Source organism: Pseudophryne corroboree, chromosome 5 (genome assembly GCF_028390025.1).
Source record: "Pseudophryne corroboree isolate aPseCor3 chromosome 5, aPseCor3.hap2, whole genome shotgun sequence".
NCBI classification, from domain to species: domain Eukaryota; kingdom Metazoa; phylum Chordata; class Amphibia; order Anura; family Myobatrachidae; genus Pseudophryne; species Pseudophryne corroboree.
The window spans coordinates 202,975,113-202,992,805 of record NC_086448.1 but is presented as its reverse complement, the minus strand read 5'-3'; the positions used below and the strand labels follow the sequence as shown (position 1 = coordinate 202,992,805).

At 45.1% G+C, this 17,693-nt stretch overlaps 1 protein-coding gene across 4 annotated transcripts in view; it reads left to right on the top strand.

Annotated features, from left to right (window-relative positions):
* Positions 1-17,693, top strand: part of MPP7 (MAGUK p55 scaffold protein 7) — a 681,636-nt gene that overhangs the window by 306,542 nt on the left and 357,401 nt on the right. For all 4 annotated transcript variants that reach the window (XM_063922017.1, XM_063922018.1, XM_063922019.1 and 1 more), the window contains one exon: positions 3,616-3,734. In XM_063922017.1, the coding sequence (XP_063778087.1) occupies positions 3,616-3,734 (119 nt within the window). The remainder of the gene's footprint in view (positions 1-3,615; positions 3,735-17,693) is intronic.

Here is a 17,693-nt window from a genome sequence, read left to right as displayed (position 1 = left end):
CAGTGTATATAAACATAGCTGCATTAGAGACATCACTGAAATAAGTGTTAGAGTGGCAGAAAACCATAGGATTTGGTGCCTTCAAATGAAGTAGAAGATGGTTTAAGTAACAGAAGGAAAAGCACATGAGGGAAGTGGCCCTGCTCGTGAGAGCATACATTCTAAAAGATATATATATATATATATGATATCCTCCAGGTATTCGGCACTCCCAACTCCATTATATCAACGGCCCGGATGCCTTCCTGTATGTAACATATAGATAGCAGAGGATCGGCAGCACTCACAGCAGAATAAAAGATGAATTCAGGAAGGTAGTTGCCTAAATTTGTCTTTTATTCTGCTGTGAGTGCAGCCGATCCCCTGCTATCTATATATTTATATATATATATATATATATGCTATATATCTCGTGCATGTCTACCATAGTCAGTTTTTAATATACCATTTTTAGTAATATATTCTTTATAATCATTCAGTGTTCTCATTACAAAATACAAAGCCTTTATTTTGTGTCTATCTATTAATGTATTACCAAGACGCACTGACTTCAATAATGTGTGTTGCAAATATTTTCTTCTGCAACTACCTTGTCTGGGCTAGACTGTGTTTCATGCGTCCAAACTATATAACTAAATATGGTTTACATTTCTGTGTAATTGTGCACGCCGCCCTTTATGGATCAATCACTCGGCTTTCTATTCTACAGCGTCTACAGGTAAATAGACATACTCAGACATCCATTATAATTTCCCTCATAGAGAACTCCTCAATTCAGAAATAACAAATTTGTCCATGTTCCAGATGTTCTTGATCACATTAGAGATGATTGACAGGTCAAGTATGATTATCTAACGTGGCCAGCCAAATGGATAGTAGAAGACAATAATCCAAGTCATTTGCAATGAGAAGATTTGGAATCCGGGTTACCGTGTCTGACTGATTCTAAACAGATGCCAGGAAAGCGCAGATCATTTCAAGCAGTTCATAATCTTCATAGAAAATAAGCTTTATAAACATGGGGCAAATTGGATGAAGTAAATGTTTATCTGTTCAGATGCAGTTTTACATGATAACTGTAAACAGAAGGCTGACAATCCAATTCTGCAATTACCAGTGTTTTATTTCAGTATATAATTTTGTTCCTGTGCTCTGCTGGAGCACATTTTACAATTTTAATACTTTAGTTTTGCTTAGAGAAATATAGTCTACACTCCTTTTATTGTTTCTTTTGGTTTGATTGCATCACATGACGGTTTTCTGTTAATTAAAGAGAGAGTGGTATGCATCGTTATGTTAATGTGGTAAACTGGCAGCCTACACATAGTGACAGCAACCATTTTGTTACCTGGTCTACTATTCATGGGAATGAAGCCAATAGACGAGAACCTTGGTTCCTAAACTCTATCCTCAAGGACCCCCAACAGTTTACGTTTTCCAAATCTCCTCACAGAATTAAGAGTCAAATAATTAGCTCCACCTGTGGATATTTTAATTTGTGTCAGTGAGTAATAAATACACCAGTGCACCTGCTAGGTGACCTGGAAAACATGAACTGCTGGGGGTCCTTGAGGACCGAGTTTGGGAACTACTAGACTAGAAAAACCACAAACTAATATCATCTTAAAAATGTATATTATTTTATCAGAAGTACTTAATGGCATCACTGATGCACTAAATAATAATGCAGCCTTCCAATTCACTGGGATTCAATTATATTATGGATGTCCAAGGCACTTTATGACCTTACCTGCTCACTAGGAAGTAGTGGCACCACTGAGATATTATTCTCTTTATTAGACTGTCTTACTAACATCATGGTTGTTTTCATGTTTGAGATGAATGCCTCCAAGTCTGAACCTGCATCCGTGCAAATGTTCTATTCTGTCTGCCCAGATTTTACTGGCTGACTGGGCACTAATGACATCTCAGAGGAATGAGGCAGACATTTTCAGTTTTGGATCCACTTACAAAATGGATTCCTCCAATAAATTCATGCCCACTTAATCTGAATCTTAATGGTTTCATATAGAAGAAAGTCTTGCTGCCTGGTCTTTAGACATGGTGCAGTAGAGAAATCCTTTTTTTAATTTTTATTGCTGGGTCTATGACCACTGTTTTTTTTAAGGATGTGTATTTTGGGTGCCAGGGTTAGCGTGAAGACCACAGCGCTGTTTGGCAAATCACTAAATACATTTATTTCCACATGAAGAAACCTATATTAAATTATTTGAGTTGAAATTTTTTTATTTTTTTTTTAGACTACAACGGACCATCTGTATCGCATTGTAGGTTTATGAGAAACCGCTAGAGATACAGATCTCTATTTTGACCTCCGTCAACAAGTGTAATCGGAGAGAGCGTGTTTATATATTAGTGAGAAGACATGCATGCACCATGCCAACCAGTGGAAAAACAAAAAGGAACAGTGCGTTTTTATAGAGTAGAATTACACTTTTAATGGCACATAGAGGGGTCATGAAGGTTTGGACATTACCTCTCATTAATACAATATTTAGATTAGCATGCACAATTTGGAAGCCTATCTTACAGTTTATCACGTTACTGTGCCTTTTTGGTTAAACATCTTGTAAAGCTGTCCTTTTGATGAACGGCAACAGTTATTCAGACTAAAAATAATAGCAGACCCGTGTAGTGGGGGTCCCTAGAGAGTGTTCATGTTTTTGTAGACAGCAGACAGAAGAAAAAAGGCATTTTGTCCTTTTTACCCCTAGTAATCCCCCTGGAAAATTAAACATGTGCTATGAATTGATACAGGCTCATGCCAGGTTAGCTCCCCATAGAGGGCTCACACAGTCAGTACGGCTACATTCTTGGAATACAGCTTGATATTTTGTGTGTATGATGGATAGCTATTGCTGTGTGCTACTGTAGAACACTGCGCTACTGTTTGCCTTGCAAGCTTACCGAAGTACTGTATGCCTCTAATAACTAGTAGTTGCAGCACATGGTACTAAACCCTCATTAAAAAGAAAAAAAAATTAAACAAAAAAGAAAAAAAAGTAAAGGCTAATAGTCGACATATCTACAATGTTTTCATACCTCTGCCTAGTTTCCGCTGTGTTTCCGCTGTGTTTCCGATGTACTGTATGTGTGTAGGTTTCCCCTTCAGTGCTCGTACAAAAATTAACAATGCTAAACCAGAGGTATAAAATCTTTGTAGAAATTTAGAATTTCAGACTAACTTTTATGGGACGTCTGTAAGTACAACCCTTTACTGAGCAGTAAATTTTAATATATATATTTTTAAAGTCATATATAGTCTAGGTTTGTCAGACCACCCCATTTATTATTTGGAAATGGTCTCAGTGACTCATTTCAGTATCATATGGGAAGGAAAAGCCATTAAGTCCCAGAACGTGGTATTTGCTTCATCTCTCTATAATTAAAAATAAAATAAAAATGAATACAATTAAATTTGATGTCATATTAGGGTTGGTGTAGAATTTGATAATCAAACTTTGAATCCCTACCTGACGCTTGGCTTATATTTTCAGTGGAAACTTCTAATTGACAGGCTTTAGACAAGTCGCTGCACAGAACTGTTGGCTAAATTAATGAGATTACATTTTCTGTTTTATTTTCACTTTATAGGTCTATATGAGCTCTTGGCTACGCTGCCGGCCCAGCTGCAGCCACATGTGGACAGCCAGGAAGACCTGACCTTCCTCTGGGATATGTTTGGTGAAAAAAGTCTCCATTCACTGGTGAAGGTAAACCATATTGATGTACCATTCGTGACTCAAAGGCAACATTATTAGGGATTATGTCTGAATGGCCTCAGGAGTTTTACAACTCGCGGATGGTGTAATGTAGTCCTGACTACTATAACAGCAAAGAGTGCAGTTTTTATGTCCAGTGGTGTGTTAAAAAGTATTGGAAGAACATCATCATAGAGTTGGCTATAGACACTTCCACCCAATCTCCAGACAGACCGCATCCTGAAATACTTCACTGTGGAAGTCTTTTTAGTTTGGGAGCTGTTCTGTAAAATTAACGTTAACATTTTAACTTCTGGTTGCCCCAAAGTCATGTTCTACTTTTAAAAGCAGGCAATGTAATCTTCTTGAATTGTGGTAGGATACTGGAAGGAACCAAAACAAACATTTGGAGAACATTGAAGCTCCACACAGATAGGGCCCAGCTCTGTGCAACAGCAGTGCCAACCACTACATCAACGTGCTGCCCATTTAGATACCACTAACTGGAACAGGAAGAGCTAAGTATTTCCATGGTCAACAGAGGAACACTACTGCTGACTACATATGCTGTGCAGCATAAAGGGACTATGCAATGTGATCCCTCTGCTACGTGAAGATGCAGGAAACCTACATTGAAAAAAACAATATTGTTTTTTTTTAATAAATAAAACCACATATCTACTCTGAAGGGGACAAACGTGAACTTGATTATTTAATTCTCTTAGATATACAGTATTTAATGTACTGTATCAAAATGGTCTTTCTAAAACTACTTTCCCGGTTCACTTTTCTGGGTTCTGCCTAGGATATTCTTCTGAAATAACTTTAGCTACTGAAGACTCTCCTACAGGAGCCAGAGAGGTTGCTGAGGATGGGGGGGGGGAGGGGGTGTCAGACTGCGGGATGAATTACGGTGCATACAGGTTAAGCTAGTAGCTCCTTTGTCATCAGTAGATCTTGCACAAGCAATACATCCGAATGTGAGGGGTTAACTTGCGACCACAGCAAATGCTTATTCAACATACACAAATGTTTGCTTGCCCTTGTTTGGATGAATAACACTGTTAGCACAGAACATTGTAGAATTTTTTTTGGGATGGTTAGCATTAAGAACTTGGAGTTAAGCTTAAATAAATAAATGTTCACAGAGAAAAATTATAAGGAATATATATGTATTTTTTTGAGGTCCCGCATGGCAGTGGTTCAGTAGCCACATTAATTTAACATAATTTCCTTTAAGAAAGTCAACTGTAATTCTAGTAAGTTGTTTCATGTGATGGCTTTATTCCATAAAAATAGGGCTTTCAAATAAGGGTAGCAAAGAAACATGAAGAAAGCATCTTATTTATTGGAAGGTTGGTAAGCTATTTATCGTTATTCCTGTTACTCTTACATAAAGTGGGAGCTGTGTGAGAGCAGGCTGGAATCAGTTACCCTATACAAAATGGCTACGAAATACAGATCTTACTGTGTACATCACCTACACACAATGGTGTCACCATGATAAGGACTGAACCATGATTTATGAGAATTAAACGTTTGGCTAATAGCTGAGGCTGGAGGTGATACAATGAGGGCAGCCATTTTATGGCTCTCGTATCATATCAGTGCACTAAGAGGCAAAGGGGTATATTCAATTGAAGTTGGATCCATTCTGACATGCATTTGTCGGAATGGATCCGACAACCCCTATTCAATCTCATCTCATTTCGACTTTTAAAAAGTCAAATTTAGATGAGGGATCCGGAGGAGGAGGAGAGTGGGGGGAGCAGCGGGGAGACCAGCGGGGACAGCCGCGGGCAGACGGAGGAGAGCAGCGCTACAGTAGCGCTGCAGGAGGTTGTCTCATAGCCTCCAGACCTCACGGCAGTGTCCACCCGGCTCCAGCAAGCGTGACCTCACTTGCTGGAGCCAGGTGGACGCTGCCGTGAGCGGCGCGGCTGTGAGACCTCCTGCTACAGCACTGTGCTGTAGCGCTTCTCCCTCCTGTGTGCCCTGCAGCTGTTCCCCGTCTCTCCGCGCCCCCCTCCTCCTCTGGGTCCCACATCTCAGTCCGACATTTTTTTAGGTCGGACCGAGCTGGTCGGAAACGGGGCCAAATCCTGTCGAATTTGCCCCGTTTCACTCAAAAGTAGTTGAATCGGCAGCTATACTGCCGATTCACGTACTGTTCGACAAGTCGAATTCCACGACTTGTCAAATAAAAACTGATGGGACTAAATAGGTCGAATCACTATTCGACCTTAAAAAGTCGAAAACTACCGTCTTTTCGACAGATGGCAGCTTTCGACACTAATTGAATATACCCCAATGGCTTCATTAAGGAAGGACATAAATAAAGACCATGGGGTCTATTTACTAAGCTCCCGATTTTGACCGATTTGGTGTTTTTTCTTCAAAGTGACATCTCGGGAATTTACTAAACCAAAATCTCGGCAGTGATGAGGGCATTCGTATTTTTTTGGAAGTCAAAGAAAAAAATTACGAATGAATATACCATCGGTCAAATACGCCTGTTATTTTATACAACTCGGTAATTTACTAAAAATTATAAATCACAAACACTGCCGGCAATAGCCAAACACTGCCGTGAAAAAATACAATTCGTACAAAAAGCAGTTTTAAAATAGACCTGCTTTTTTTTTACCGTGTTCTGATAGGCGTGCACGGATCCGTGAGATCCGTGCATGTTTATCAGTGGGAAGGGGTGGGAAAGTGTTAAAATTCACCCCAAAAAAATGCGTGGGGTCCCCCCTCCTAAGCATAACCAGCCTCGGGCTCTTCGAGCCGGTCCTGGTTGTAAAAATATGGGGGGAAAATTGACAGAGGTTCACCAATATTTGAACAACCAGCACCGGGCTCTGCGCCTGGTCCTGGTGCCAAAAATATGGGGGACAGAAAGCGTAGGGGTCCCTCGTATTTTTAACACCAGCACCGGGCTCCATTAGTCAGAGAGATAATGCCACAGCCGGGGGACACTTTTATATAGGTCCCTGCGGCCCTGGCATTAAATCAGTAACTAGTCACCACTGGCCGGGGTACCCTGGAGGAGTGGGGACCCCTTAAATCAAGGGGTCCCCCCCTCCAGCCACCCAAGGGCCAGGGGTGAAGCCCGAGGCTGTCCCCTCCATCCAAGGGCGGTGGATGGGGGGCTGATAGCCTAGTGTAAAAAGAAGAATATTGTTTTTTGTAGCAGTACTACAAGTCCCAGCAAGCCTCCCCCGCAAGCTGGTACTTGGAGAACCACAAGTACCAGCATGCGGTGGAAAAACGGGCCCGCTGGTACCTGTAGTACTACTACAAAAAAAATACCCAACAAAAAACAGGACACACACACCGTGACAGTAAAACTTTATTACATACATGCACACCTACATACACACATACTTGCCTATGTTCACACGAGGCTCGGTCCACTTCTCCATGTAGAATCCATGGGGTACCTGTGAATAAAATTATACTCACACAATCCAGTGTAGCTTGTGTCCTCTTTGTAATCCACGTACTTGGCAAAAAAACAAACCGGAAAACCCGAACCACGCACTGAAAGGGGTCCCATGTTTACACATGGGACCCCTTTCCCCGACTGCCGGGACCCCCCGTGACTCCTGTCAAAGAGGGTCCCTTCGGCCAATCAGGGAGCGCCACGTCTTGGCACTCTCCTGATTGGCTGTGCGCTCCTGAGCTGACAGTCAGGCAGTGCACGGCAGAGATACAATGTAGCGCATAGGCGCTACATTGTATCCAATGGTGGGAACTTTGCGGTCAGCGGTTGAGGTTACTCGCGGTCAACCGCTGACCGCAAAGTTCCCACCATTGGATACAATGGAGCGCCTATGCGCTACATTGTATCTTAAGTGCGCAGCCTGACTGACAGCTCAGGAGCGCACAGCCAATCAGGAGACTGCCAAGACGTGGCGCTCCCTGATTGGCTGAAGGGACCCTCTTTGACAGTACTACTAAGTAGTGTAGAAATTAGTGTAATAACGGATCAGGGTAGAGGGCCTAGTAATAAAGTGTGGCGATTTGCTGGGCTTGGGCGCAGCCACTGACAATGTTTAGTAGTGAGTGGATATTCACTTATAAAAGAACATTAAACAGAAAATGTGCAGCTCTTGTTCCTTTCAACTAAGTGAACACTAAGTACTTATAGCATACATCCAAAATCAAAAAAGGTGAATTATACAAAATAGCGCTCTTTTCTGAAGGATGAAGGCTATTCACAGTGGGTGCGGAAAACAAGATCTACGTGCATTAGGTTGACCCCATATGGTAGACAGACAAAAGGTCGACACTGGAAAAGGTTGACCTGAACAAAAGGTCGACATGACAGTGTTCGACACAAAAATGTGGATAGTATTTTCAGCTGGGACTGCAATTTGTTGAAACGACCATATGGGGTCGACGTAATGACTGTTGACCCATAAGTGGTCATTCCGAGTTGATCGCTAGCTGCATTCGTTCGCTGTGCAACGATGAGGCAAAAAAAGGCATTTCTGCGCATGCGGCGCAATGCGCACGAGCGACGTACTATTACAACGGACGATGTAGTTTCACACAAGGTCTAGCGAAGCTTTTCAGTTGCACTGCTGGCCGCAGACTGATTGACGTGAAGTGGGCGTTTCTGGGTGTCAACTGACCGTTTTCAGGGAGTGTTTGAAAAAACGCAGGCGTGCTAAGAAAAACGCAGGCATGGCTGGGCGAACGCAGGGCGTGTTTGTGATGTCAAAACAGGAACTGAACAGTCTGCAGTCATCGCAAGCGTTGAGTAGGTCTTGAGCTACTTTAAAGCTGCACACAAAAACTTTGCCACCGCTCTGCGATCCTTTCGTTCGCACTTATACTAAGCTAAAATACACTCCCAGTGGGAGGCGGCATAGCGTTTGCACAGCTGCTAAAAACAGCTAGCGAGCGATCAACTCGGAATGACCACATAGTCTGGATATCATTGCTAATAAACTGCAATATGTATATATTCCTAGGTCTATATTAAATATGACATAAACTGAAAAGATAAAATAAAAAGTTACATTTATTAAAACAAGCATGTAAATACGTATAAAGTGCCTCAGTAACAATAGCATAAAACACATAGATAAGGTACTGTATCTTCATTTGTCATATACCAAGCTAAAGTGTATTTAGTGCATATAGCTTCAAGAGCACAATAGCAAAAAAAAAGACAGATTTGCCCTTGAGGCTCATACCAGAATAGGCTGATGGTGTGTGTCAACGGTTGTGATCAGCCAAAATCCGAACTTGTAGGTGGGTCAAACAGCACATCACCCAGCTTTGCCTTGATGGTGAAGTCCAAGTAGAGGGATCCCGTCATTGCAGTGCATGGTGTTCATACAACGTGCTTCGGATAACTAAGAACCTTTTTTCTGGTGTGCATACCATGCTTGTGTAAAGGTGTATGATTTAAAATGCTAAACAGGAAATTGACATCCTCCACTTCTGCCTCGTTTGGCCCTCTGCTTTCTGCCACAACCAGAAACCAATTGTAGTATTCGTGATTCACCATGCATTCCATTTTCTGTAATACCCCTTTTACACTCGCATGAAAATCCCGGGATTTTACACGTGAACGCGCATCATCCCGGGATTTTTCTCAGTGTGAAAGGGTACAGGGTCAATTTCCCGGGACGAGCATCCCGGGATTTCAACCCAGGTCTCGACCAGGGTTGGTCCCGGGACCGTCCCGGGAAGCTGTGTAGTGTGAAAGGGCCCGTCCCGGGATTCACTATCCCGGGACTGTTAAAAGGCCTCGGATTGGAGCTTTCTTGGGCTCAGAAAAGAAGATGTCATCTTTTCTGAGCCCAAGGCCATTTCTAATGACATACATATGAATTTGCAGGGATATCCCGGGATCAGTGTAAATGGGGCTGTCCCGGGTCGATCCCAGGTCTTAGTGCAGTGTGAAAGGGGTCAGTCCCGGGAAGCATCCCGGGAGTGACCCGGGAGTGCGAGTGTAAAAGGGGTATAAGTAGCCTAAAACTGAAAGGTCAGAGAGCATTTTTGTAGTTCATCATGCTTCTCCGTTTACCAATCACAGTATAGTTGTGCTGCATAATGGATTGTGGGCCCGATTCAGACCTGATCGCTGTTGTGTGAATTCGCACAGCAGCCGATTATCGAATAACTGCGTATGCAGCGCAATGCACAGGTGCGTTGCCAAACCGCAACAGGGTGGTGCGAAAAATTAAGATTGCAAGGTGATTGACAGTAAGCGGACATTTGTGGATGGTAACTGCCCGTTTACAGGGAGTATCGGGAAAAACGCAGCGTTCCCAAGTGTTTTCAGGGAGGGTGTTTGATGTCAGCCTGTTTGTATCTCACGGTAGGAGTAAGTCCTGGGCTATGCACAGACTGGAAATATAATTCGATGGAGAGTGAGTTGCGAACGGATTTGCAGCTATCCGCTGTCTGGTGGCATTTTTGCATGGCGTGCGGCATTCGCACACTTCACGTGGTGGGTTGTCACTCTATGGGCGGCGGCTATCTGATCGTAGACCGCTGCAAACATGCGCAGCAACAATCAGGTCTGAAATGGGCCCTGTGTTTGATGCATATCCAATAATTGGTGTCCAGAAAGGTAATGGTGTCAATCAAATTAGACTCCACCTAACATATACTAATGCAGTACTTTGTATTCCTGCATATTCTTGTGCAATATGCCAGATAATATGAAAAGACAAAAAGAGTATATAAAATATTAACAAATATTTAAAAGGCATGTTTTAAAATAATGTTATTCTTAAAACCATTTTCATTTAAAATTGGATTTTAACCCATTAGGAATAAGCCAATTCAACTGGTACAGCGCAGAGAGCAGAGGGGGGCACCGTGCAGAGAGCAGAGGGGGGCACAGCACAGAGGGTCGCAGATGGAGACACAGCACAGAGGGTCGCAGAAGGAGGCACTATGCAGAGAGGAAATTAGGGATATATGAGGGACTATGCAGTGAGGTAAGGTAGACAGCAGGCAGTGGGGAATATTGCCCCGAAATAAGGTGACTGGCAGAGATTGATCACAGTCACCCTGCACCCACCTTGTGTATCTCCCGGACCTTCTCCATGGGCCGCCCACCAGGAAGCAGATCTCCAGGAGGCCAGAGGGCAGGGACTCCTCCATCTCCGGGGGTGGCGGAGACCACAGCGGCCCTCACGGACACATGGGTCTCCCCCGGTGTTGCTGGCCGGGGCTGCGGTGTGTGTGGCAGGGTCTGGGTGACGGCTGGTACTGGCCGGGCTCTCCTCCTCCTTGTTGCTGAATGGTTGAGACGGGGTGCGGGGGCAGACGGCCGGGCATTGCTTCCTGATAACTGTCACCTCCCCTGGCCGCCCTCTCCCTGTTCTACCCCGCCCTCCACAGTCCGAGGGGGGGGGGGGGGGGAGGAGAATAGTGAAAGGAGGACTCTGATGGGGGAGAGGTTTGGCCAGATCTGTGACTGTATGCCTGCGACTCTGCCCAGCGCTGTGACTCCGCCCAGCGTTAGATCACAGATCTGGGCTATTATATAGGAGATGGTATGTTCAGCCTTTTTCTGATCACTTATTTATATGATTTAAAAATGTTTGATACGGCGTAAACTAGAGACCATCTATAGTGTTAAATATGATTACTCTGTTCCATACAGTGTTCAGTGTATAAAAAGATCAATGTTTACATTAAAGTCCAGGGTTGGTACTAGGTTCTTCTGCCACACCCCAGACTCCCGCACTGCACAGAGTGGGAGATTGTGGACTGCATTTTGAAACCCCCCTCTAGAAATCCTGCGTTTGCCACTGATTAATAAATGTAGAATGACACATTAGACAACGGTCACACCTATGGAAGCCTTTTATTCTGTCACTGTTTGTTTTTGTCTCAGCTAGTGTACTTTGACTAATTTGTCTTTTAGTGCCTGTGCTTTCCTGTATATGAAAGTAGGTTCGGTTGGGGGATGATTTTTTAATAAGGGGTCTTCCATTAGGACTCCCCAATTCCTTTTAATGTTTTTTTTCAAGTTGGTTGGGGTGAGAGCCATATTTACTGTTCAAGACCCATTCACATTTTGGATTGTCAGAGTTTGGTTTATTCTTCTCCTTTAGAAGATCTTCTCTGTTTACTAAAAGTAAAGTAGCTTTATCGATTACTTCAGCTGAGTAAGTATGTCTGTTTTATCCAGGGCTGTGGAAACAATTTTGGGTGGTGTCAGTAGAAATGCACCTTCTCTGACCTGTTATATAAATACCGACTTGTTATATAAATATCAGTGATCCCATTAGCACATGCACGGGGGGGATAAGCTGAGTACTAATATTGGCCCTGATTTAGAGTTGGTGCAAATTGCACTTACTGAGCACAGCATGTAGCCCTGCAAGCAAGGTTTGCAAATGTATTTTATTTATGCTAGCAGAGGAAATACTGCATGATTTTTATGCATATATCAGTCTGCTCTGTTTTTACACTGCAGATAAGAGGATCGTCTACGCCCCCATAACATCATTACATTACATTGTTCATTTTTATGCTCAATCTATCCTGATGACCTGCTTGGGGGGGATGCAATGCCTTGTGCTACTATTTTGCTACAGTAAGTTTGTTAATTATAATATACAGTACATTAATATATATTTGCCATTCATGGAAGAGTCGGACAGTAGTAAAATAGAGGAGTCGAAAGGTTAGTGTACCGGATAAGCAGGTAATGCTATCAAGGCAAAAGTGTAAAATAAGTTATCACTACCTTTTGCTGTGTAATTCTACATATTATGAATACGCATGCTTACTGTAGCCAGAACAGCCTGGCAAGAGGAGTCTATATGAGATAGATATATATATCTATGAAAATAATCATGTTTGGTGTCTGTCTAGTGCAAGCATACTGGACATCGCACGTGCATCTGGTCCAACCTGCTGTAGCTACTAGTCACACCACACACAGGGAAAAGCTGCAGGTGTGTGCCACAGGTAAGGGAGGCAAAGAGTTCACCCTGCCCCAGTGCCATAGCCAAGATACTGCCTGAAGAGTTATGTACTGAGCAACACACCCTAATACCACTCTGACATGGAGGAGGATTGTTCTGATGTCTTCACTTCAGTGTACTGTAGGAATGCTGTAGGATAACATAATAGCTAATGTAAGTTAATATGGCTATGGGAAGTCTCCTATTACTGTGATGAAAGTACATGATCTACGGACATGTGTCTCTTTAGGATCATGATTTCCTCTATTACTTTTAGCTTTTCTCTAACGTCCTAGTGGATGCTGGGGACTCCGTAAGGACCATGGGGAATAGACGGGCTCCGCAGGAGACAGGGCACTCTAAGAAAGAATTAGGACTACTGGTGTGCACTGGCTCCTCCCTCTATGCCCCTCCTCCAGACCTCAGTTAGAATCTGTGCCCGGACGAGCTGGGTGCTACTTAGTGAGCTCTCCTGAGCTTGCTAATAAGAAAGTATTTTGTTAGGTTTTTTATTTTCAGAGAGATCTGCTGGCAACAGACTTTCTGCTACGTGGGACTGAGGGGAGAGAAGCAGACCTACTAACTGCGGATAGGTCATGCTTCTTAGGCTACTGGACACCATTAGCTCCAGAGGGATCGAACACAGGAACGCACCCTTGGTCGTCCGATCCCGGAGCCGCGCCGCCGTCCCCCTCGCAGAGCCAGAAGACAGAAGCGGCGAGAGAAGCAAGAAGACTTCAAAATCGGCGGCATATGAGGTAGCGCACAGCACTGTAGCTGTGCGCCATTGCTCCCACACTAACCCACACACTCCGGTCACTGTAGGGTGCAGGGGGCGGGGGGGGGGGGGGCGCCCTGGGCAGCAATTGAGTACCTCTTGGCATAAAAGAGCATATATACAGTTGGGCACTGTATATATGCATGAGCCCCCGCCATTATTTTACACAAAATCGCAGTACAGAAGCCTGCCGCTGAGGGAGCGGGGCTTCTTCCTCAGCACTCACCAGCGCCATTTTCTTTCCACAGCTCCGCTGAGAGGAAGCCTCCCAGGCTCTCCCCTGCAGAATCACGGTAGAAAGAGGGTAAAAAGAGAGGGGGGGGGGCACATAAATTTAGCGCAAAATCATTAATACAGAAGCTACTGGGTAAACACTTAAGTTACTATGTAATTCCTGGGTTATATAGCGCTTGGGTGTGTGTTGGCATACTCTCTCTCTGTCTCTCCAAAAGGCCTTGTGGGGGTTCTGTCCTCAAATAGAGCATCCCCTGTGTGTGTGGTGTGTCGGTACGCTTGTGTCGACATGTTTGACGAGGAAGGCTATGTGGAAGCAGAGCAGGTGCAGATGAATGTGGTGTCTCCGCCGACGGCGCCGACACCTGATTGGATGGATATGTGGAAGGTGTTAAATGATAATGTAAACTCCTTGCATAAAAGGTTGGATAAAGCTGAAGCCTTGGGACAGTCAGGGTCTCAACCCATGCCTGATCTTACAGCGCAGAGGCCGTCAGGGTCTCAGAAGCGCCCACTATCCCAGATTGTTGACACAGATATCGACACGGATTCTGACTCCAATGTCGATGGCGATGATGCAAAGTTGCAGCCTAAAATGGCTAAAGCCATCCGCTACATGATTATAGCAATGAAGGATGTATTGCACATTTCAGAGGTAAACCCTGTCCCTGACAAGAGGGTTTATATGTTTGGGGAAAAAAGGCAAGAAGTGACTTTTCCCCCTTCACATGAGTTAAATGAGTTATGTGAAAAAGCTTGGGATTCTCCTGATAGGAAAGTTCAGATTTCCAAACGGTTACTTATGGCGTATCCTTTCCCGCCAACGGACAGGTTACGCTGGGAATCCTCCCCTAGGGTAGACAAAGCTTTGACACGCTTATCTAAGAAGGTGGCCCTGCCATCACAGGATACGGCCACCCTAAAAGATCCTGCGGATAGGAAGCAGGAAGGTATCCTGAAGTCCGTTTATACACATTCAGGTACCCTACTGAGGCCGGCAATTGCGTCGGCCTGGATGTGTAGTGCTGTAGCAGCATGGACAGATACTCTGTCTGAGGAACTTGATACCTTGGACAAGGATACTATATTACTGACCCTGGGGCATATAAAAGACGCTGTCCTATATATGAGGGATGCCCAGAGAGACATTTGCCTACTGGGCTCTAGAATAAATGCAATGTCAATTTCTGCCAGAAGGGTCCTGTGTACTCGGCAATGGACAGGTGATGCCGACTCAAAAAAGCACATGGAGGTTTTACCTTATAAGGGTGAGGAATTGTTTGGGGACGGTCTCTCGGACCTAGTTTCCACAGCTACGGCTGGGAAGTCAAATTTTTTGCCATATATTCCCTCACAACCTAAGAAAGCACCGTATTACCAAATGCAGTCCTTTCGATCGCAAAGAGGCAAGAGAGTCCGAGGGGCGTCTTTTCTTGCCAGAGGCAGGGGTAGAGGAAAGAAGCTGCACAATATAGCTAGTTCCCAGGAACAGAAGTCCTCCCCGGCTTCCACTAAATCCACCGCATTACGCTGGGGCTCCACAGGTGGAGCCAGGAGTGGTGGGGGCGCGTCTCTGAAATTTCAGCCACCAGTGGGTTCGCTCACATGTGGATCCCTGGGCTATACAGATTGTGTCTCAGGGATACAAGCTGGAATTCGAAGTGATGCCCCCTCACCGTTACCTCAAATCGGCCCTGCCAGCTTCCCCCATAGAAAGGGAAGTAGTGTTAGCGGCAATTCACAAATTATATCTCCAGCAGGTGGTGGTACAGGTTCCCCTCCCTCAACAGGGAAGGGGTTACTATTCCACAATGTTTGTGGTTCCGAAACCGGATGGTTCGGTCAGACCCATATTGAATTTAAAATCCCTGAACATTTACCTGAAAAGGTTCAAGTTCAAGATGGAATCGCTCAGGGCGGTCATTGCGAGCCTGGAAGAGGGGGATTTTATGGTGTCTCTGGACATAAAGGATGCTTACCTGCATGTCCCCATTTATCCACCTCATCAGGAGTACCTCAGATTTGTGGTACAGGACTGTCATTACCAATTCCAGACGTTGCCGTTTGGTCTGTCCACGGCACCGAGAATATTTACCAAGGTAATGGCAGAAATGATGGTGCTTCTGCGAAAGCAAGGAGTTACAATTATCCCATACTTGGACGATCTCCTCATAAAAGCGAGGTCCAGAGAGCAGTTGCTGATCAGCGTAGCACACTCTCGGGAGGTGTTACAACAGCACGGCTGGATTCTGAATATTCCAAAGTCGCAGCTGATTCCTACGACGAGACTGCCCTTCCTGGGCATGATTCTGGACACAGACCAGAAGAAGGTGTTTCTCCCGGAGGAGAAGACCCAGGAGCTCGTGACTCTGATCAGAGACCTCTTAAAACCAAAACAGGTTTCGGTGCATCAATGCACGCGAGTCCTGGGAAAGATGGTGGCGTTATACGAAGCCATTCCCTTCGGCAGGTTCCATGCGAGGACCTTTCAGTGGGATCTGTTGGACAAGTGGTCCGGATCGCATCTTCAGATGCATCAGCTGATCACCCTATCCCCCAGGGCCAGGGTGTCTCTTCTGTGGTGGCTGCAGAGTGCTCACCTTCTCGAGGGCCGCAGGTTCGGCATACAGGACTGGGTCCTGGTGACCACGGATGCAAGCCTCCGAGGGTGGGGGGCAGTCACTCAGGGAAAAACCTTCCAGGGGCTGTGGTCAAGTCTGGAGACTTGTCTGCACATCAATATCCTGGAACTAAGGGCCATATACAACGCCCTGAGTCAAGCGGAGCCTCTGCTTCGCAACCAACCGGTGCTGATTCAGTCAGACAACATCACCGCAGTGGCTCATGTAAACCGCCAGGGCGGCACAAGAAGCAGGGTGGCGATGGCAGATGCCACCAGAATTCTTCGCTGGGCGGAGAATCACGTGCAAGCACTGTCAGCAGTGTTCATTCCGGGAGTGGACAACTGGGAAGCAGACTTCCTCAGCAGGCACGACCTCCACCCGGGAGAGTGGGGACTTCATCAAGAAGTCTTCACACAGATTACAAATCGATGGGAACTGCCACAGGTGGACATGATGGCATCCCGCCTCAACAAAAAGCTACAAAGGTATTGCGCCAGGTCAAGAGACCCTCAGGCGATAGCTGTGGACGCACTAGTGACACTGTGGGTGTTCCAGTCGGTTTATGTGTTTCCTCCTCTTCCTCTCATACCCAAGGTGCTGAGAATCGTAAGAAAAAGAGGAGTGAGAACAATACTCATTGTTCCGGATTGGCCAAGAAGGACTTGGTATCCGGAACTGCAAGAAATGCTCACAGAGGACCCATGGCCTCTGCCTCTCAGACAGGATCTGTTGCAACAGGGGCCCTGTCTGTTCCAAGACTTACCGCAGCTGCGTTTGACGGCATGGCGGTTGAACGCCGGATCCTAGCGGAGAAAGGCATTCCGGATGAAGTTATTCCTACGCTTGTAAAGGCTAGGAAGGACGTGACAGCAAAACATTATCACCGTATATGGAGAAAATATGTTGCTTGGTGTGAGGCCAGGAAGGCCCCTACAGAGGAATTCCAGCTGGGCCGTTTCCTTCACTTCCTACAGTCGGGAGTGACTATGGGCTTAAAATTAGGGTCCATAAAGGTCCAGATTTCGGCCCTATCCATTTTCTTTCAAAAGGAACTGGCTTCTCTTCCTGAGGTTCAGACGTTTGTAAAGGGAGTGCTGCATATTCAGCCCCCTTTTGAGCCACCAGTGGCACCTTGGGATCTTAACGTGGTGTTGAGTTTCCTGAAATCTCACTGGTTTGAGCCACTTAAGACCGTGGAGTTAAAATATCTCACGTGGAAAGTGGTCATTTATTGGCCTTAGCTTCGGCTAGGCGTGTGTCAGAGTTGGCGGCTTTGTCATGTAAAAGCCCCTATCTGGTTTTCCATATGGACAGGGCAGAATTACGGACTCGTCCGCAATTTCTGCCGAAGGTGGTGTCATCTTTTCATTTGAACCAACCTATT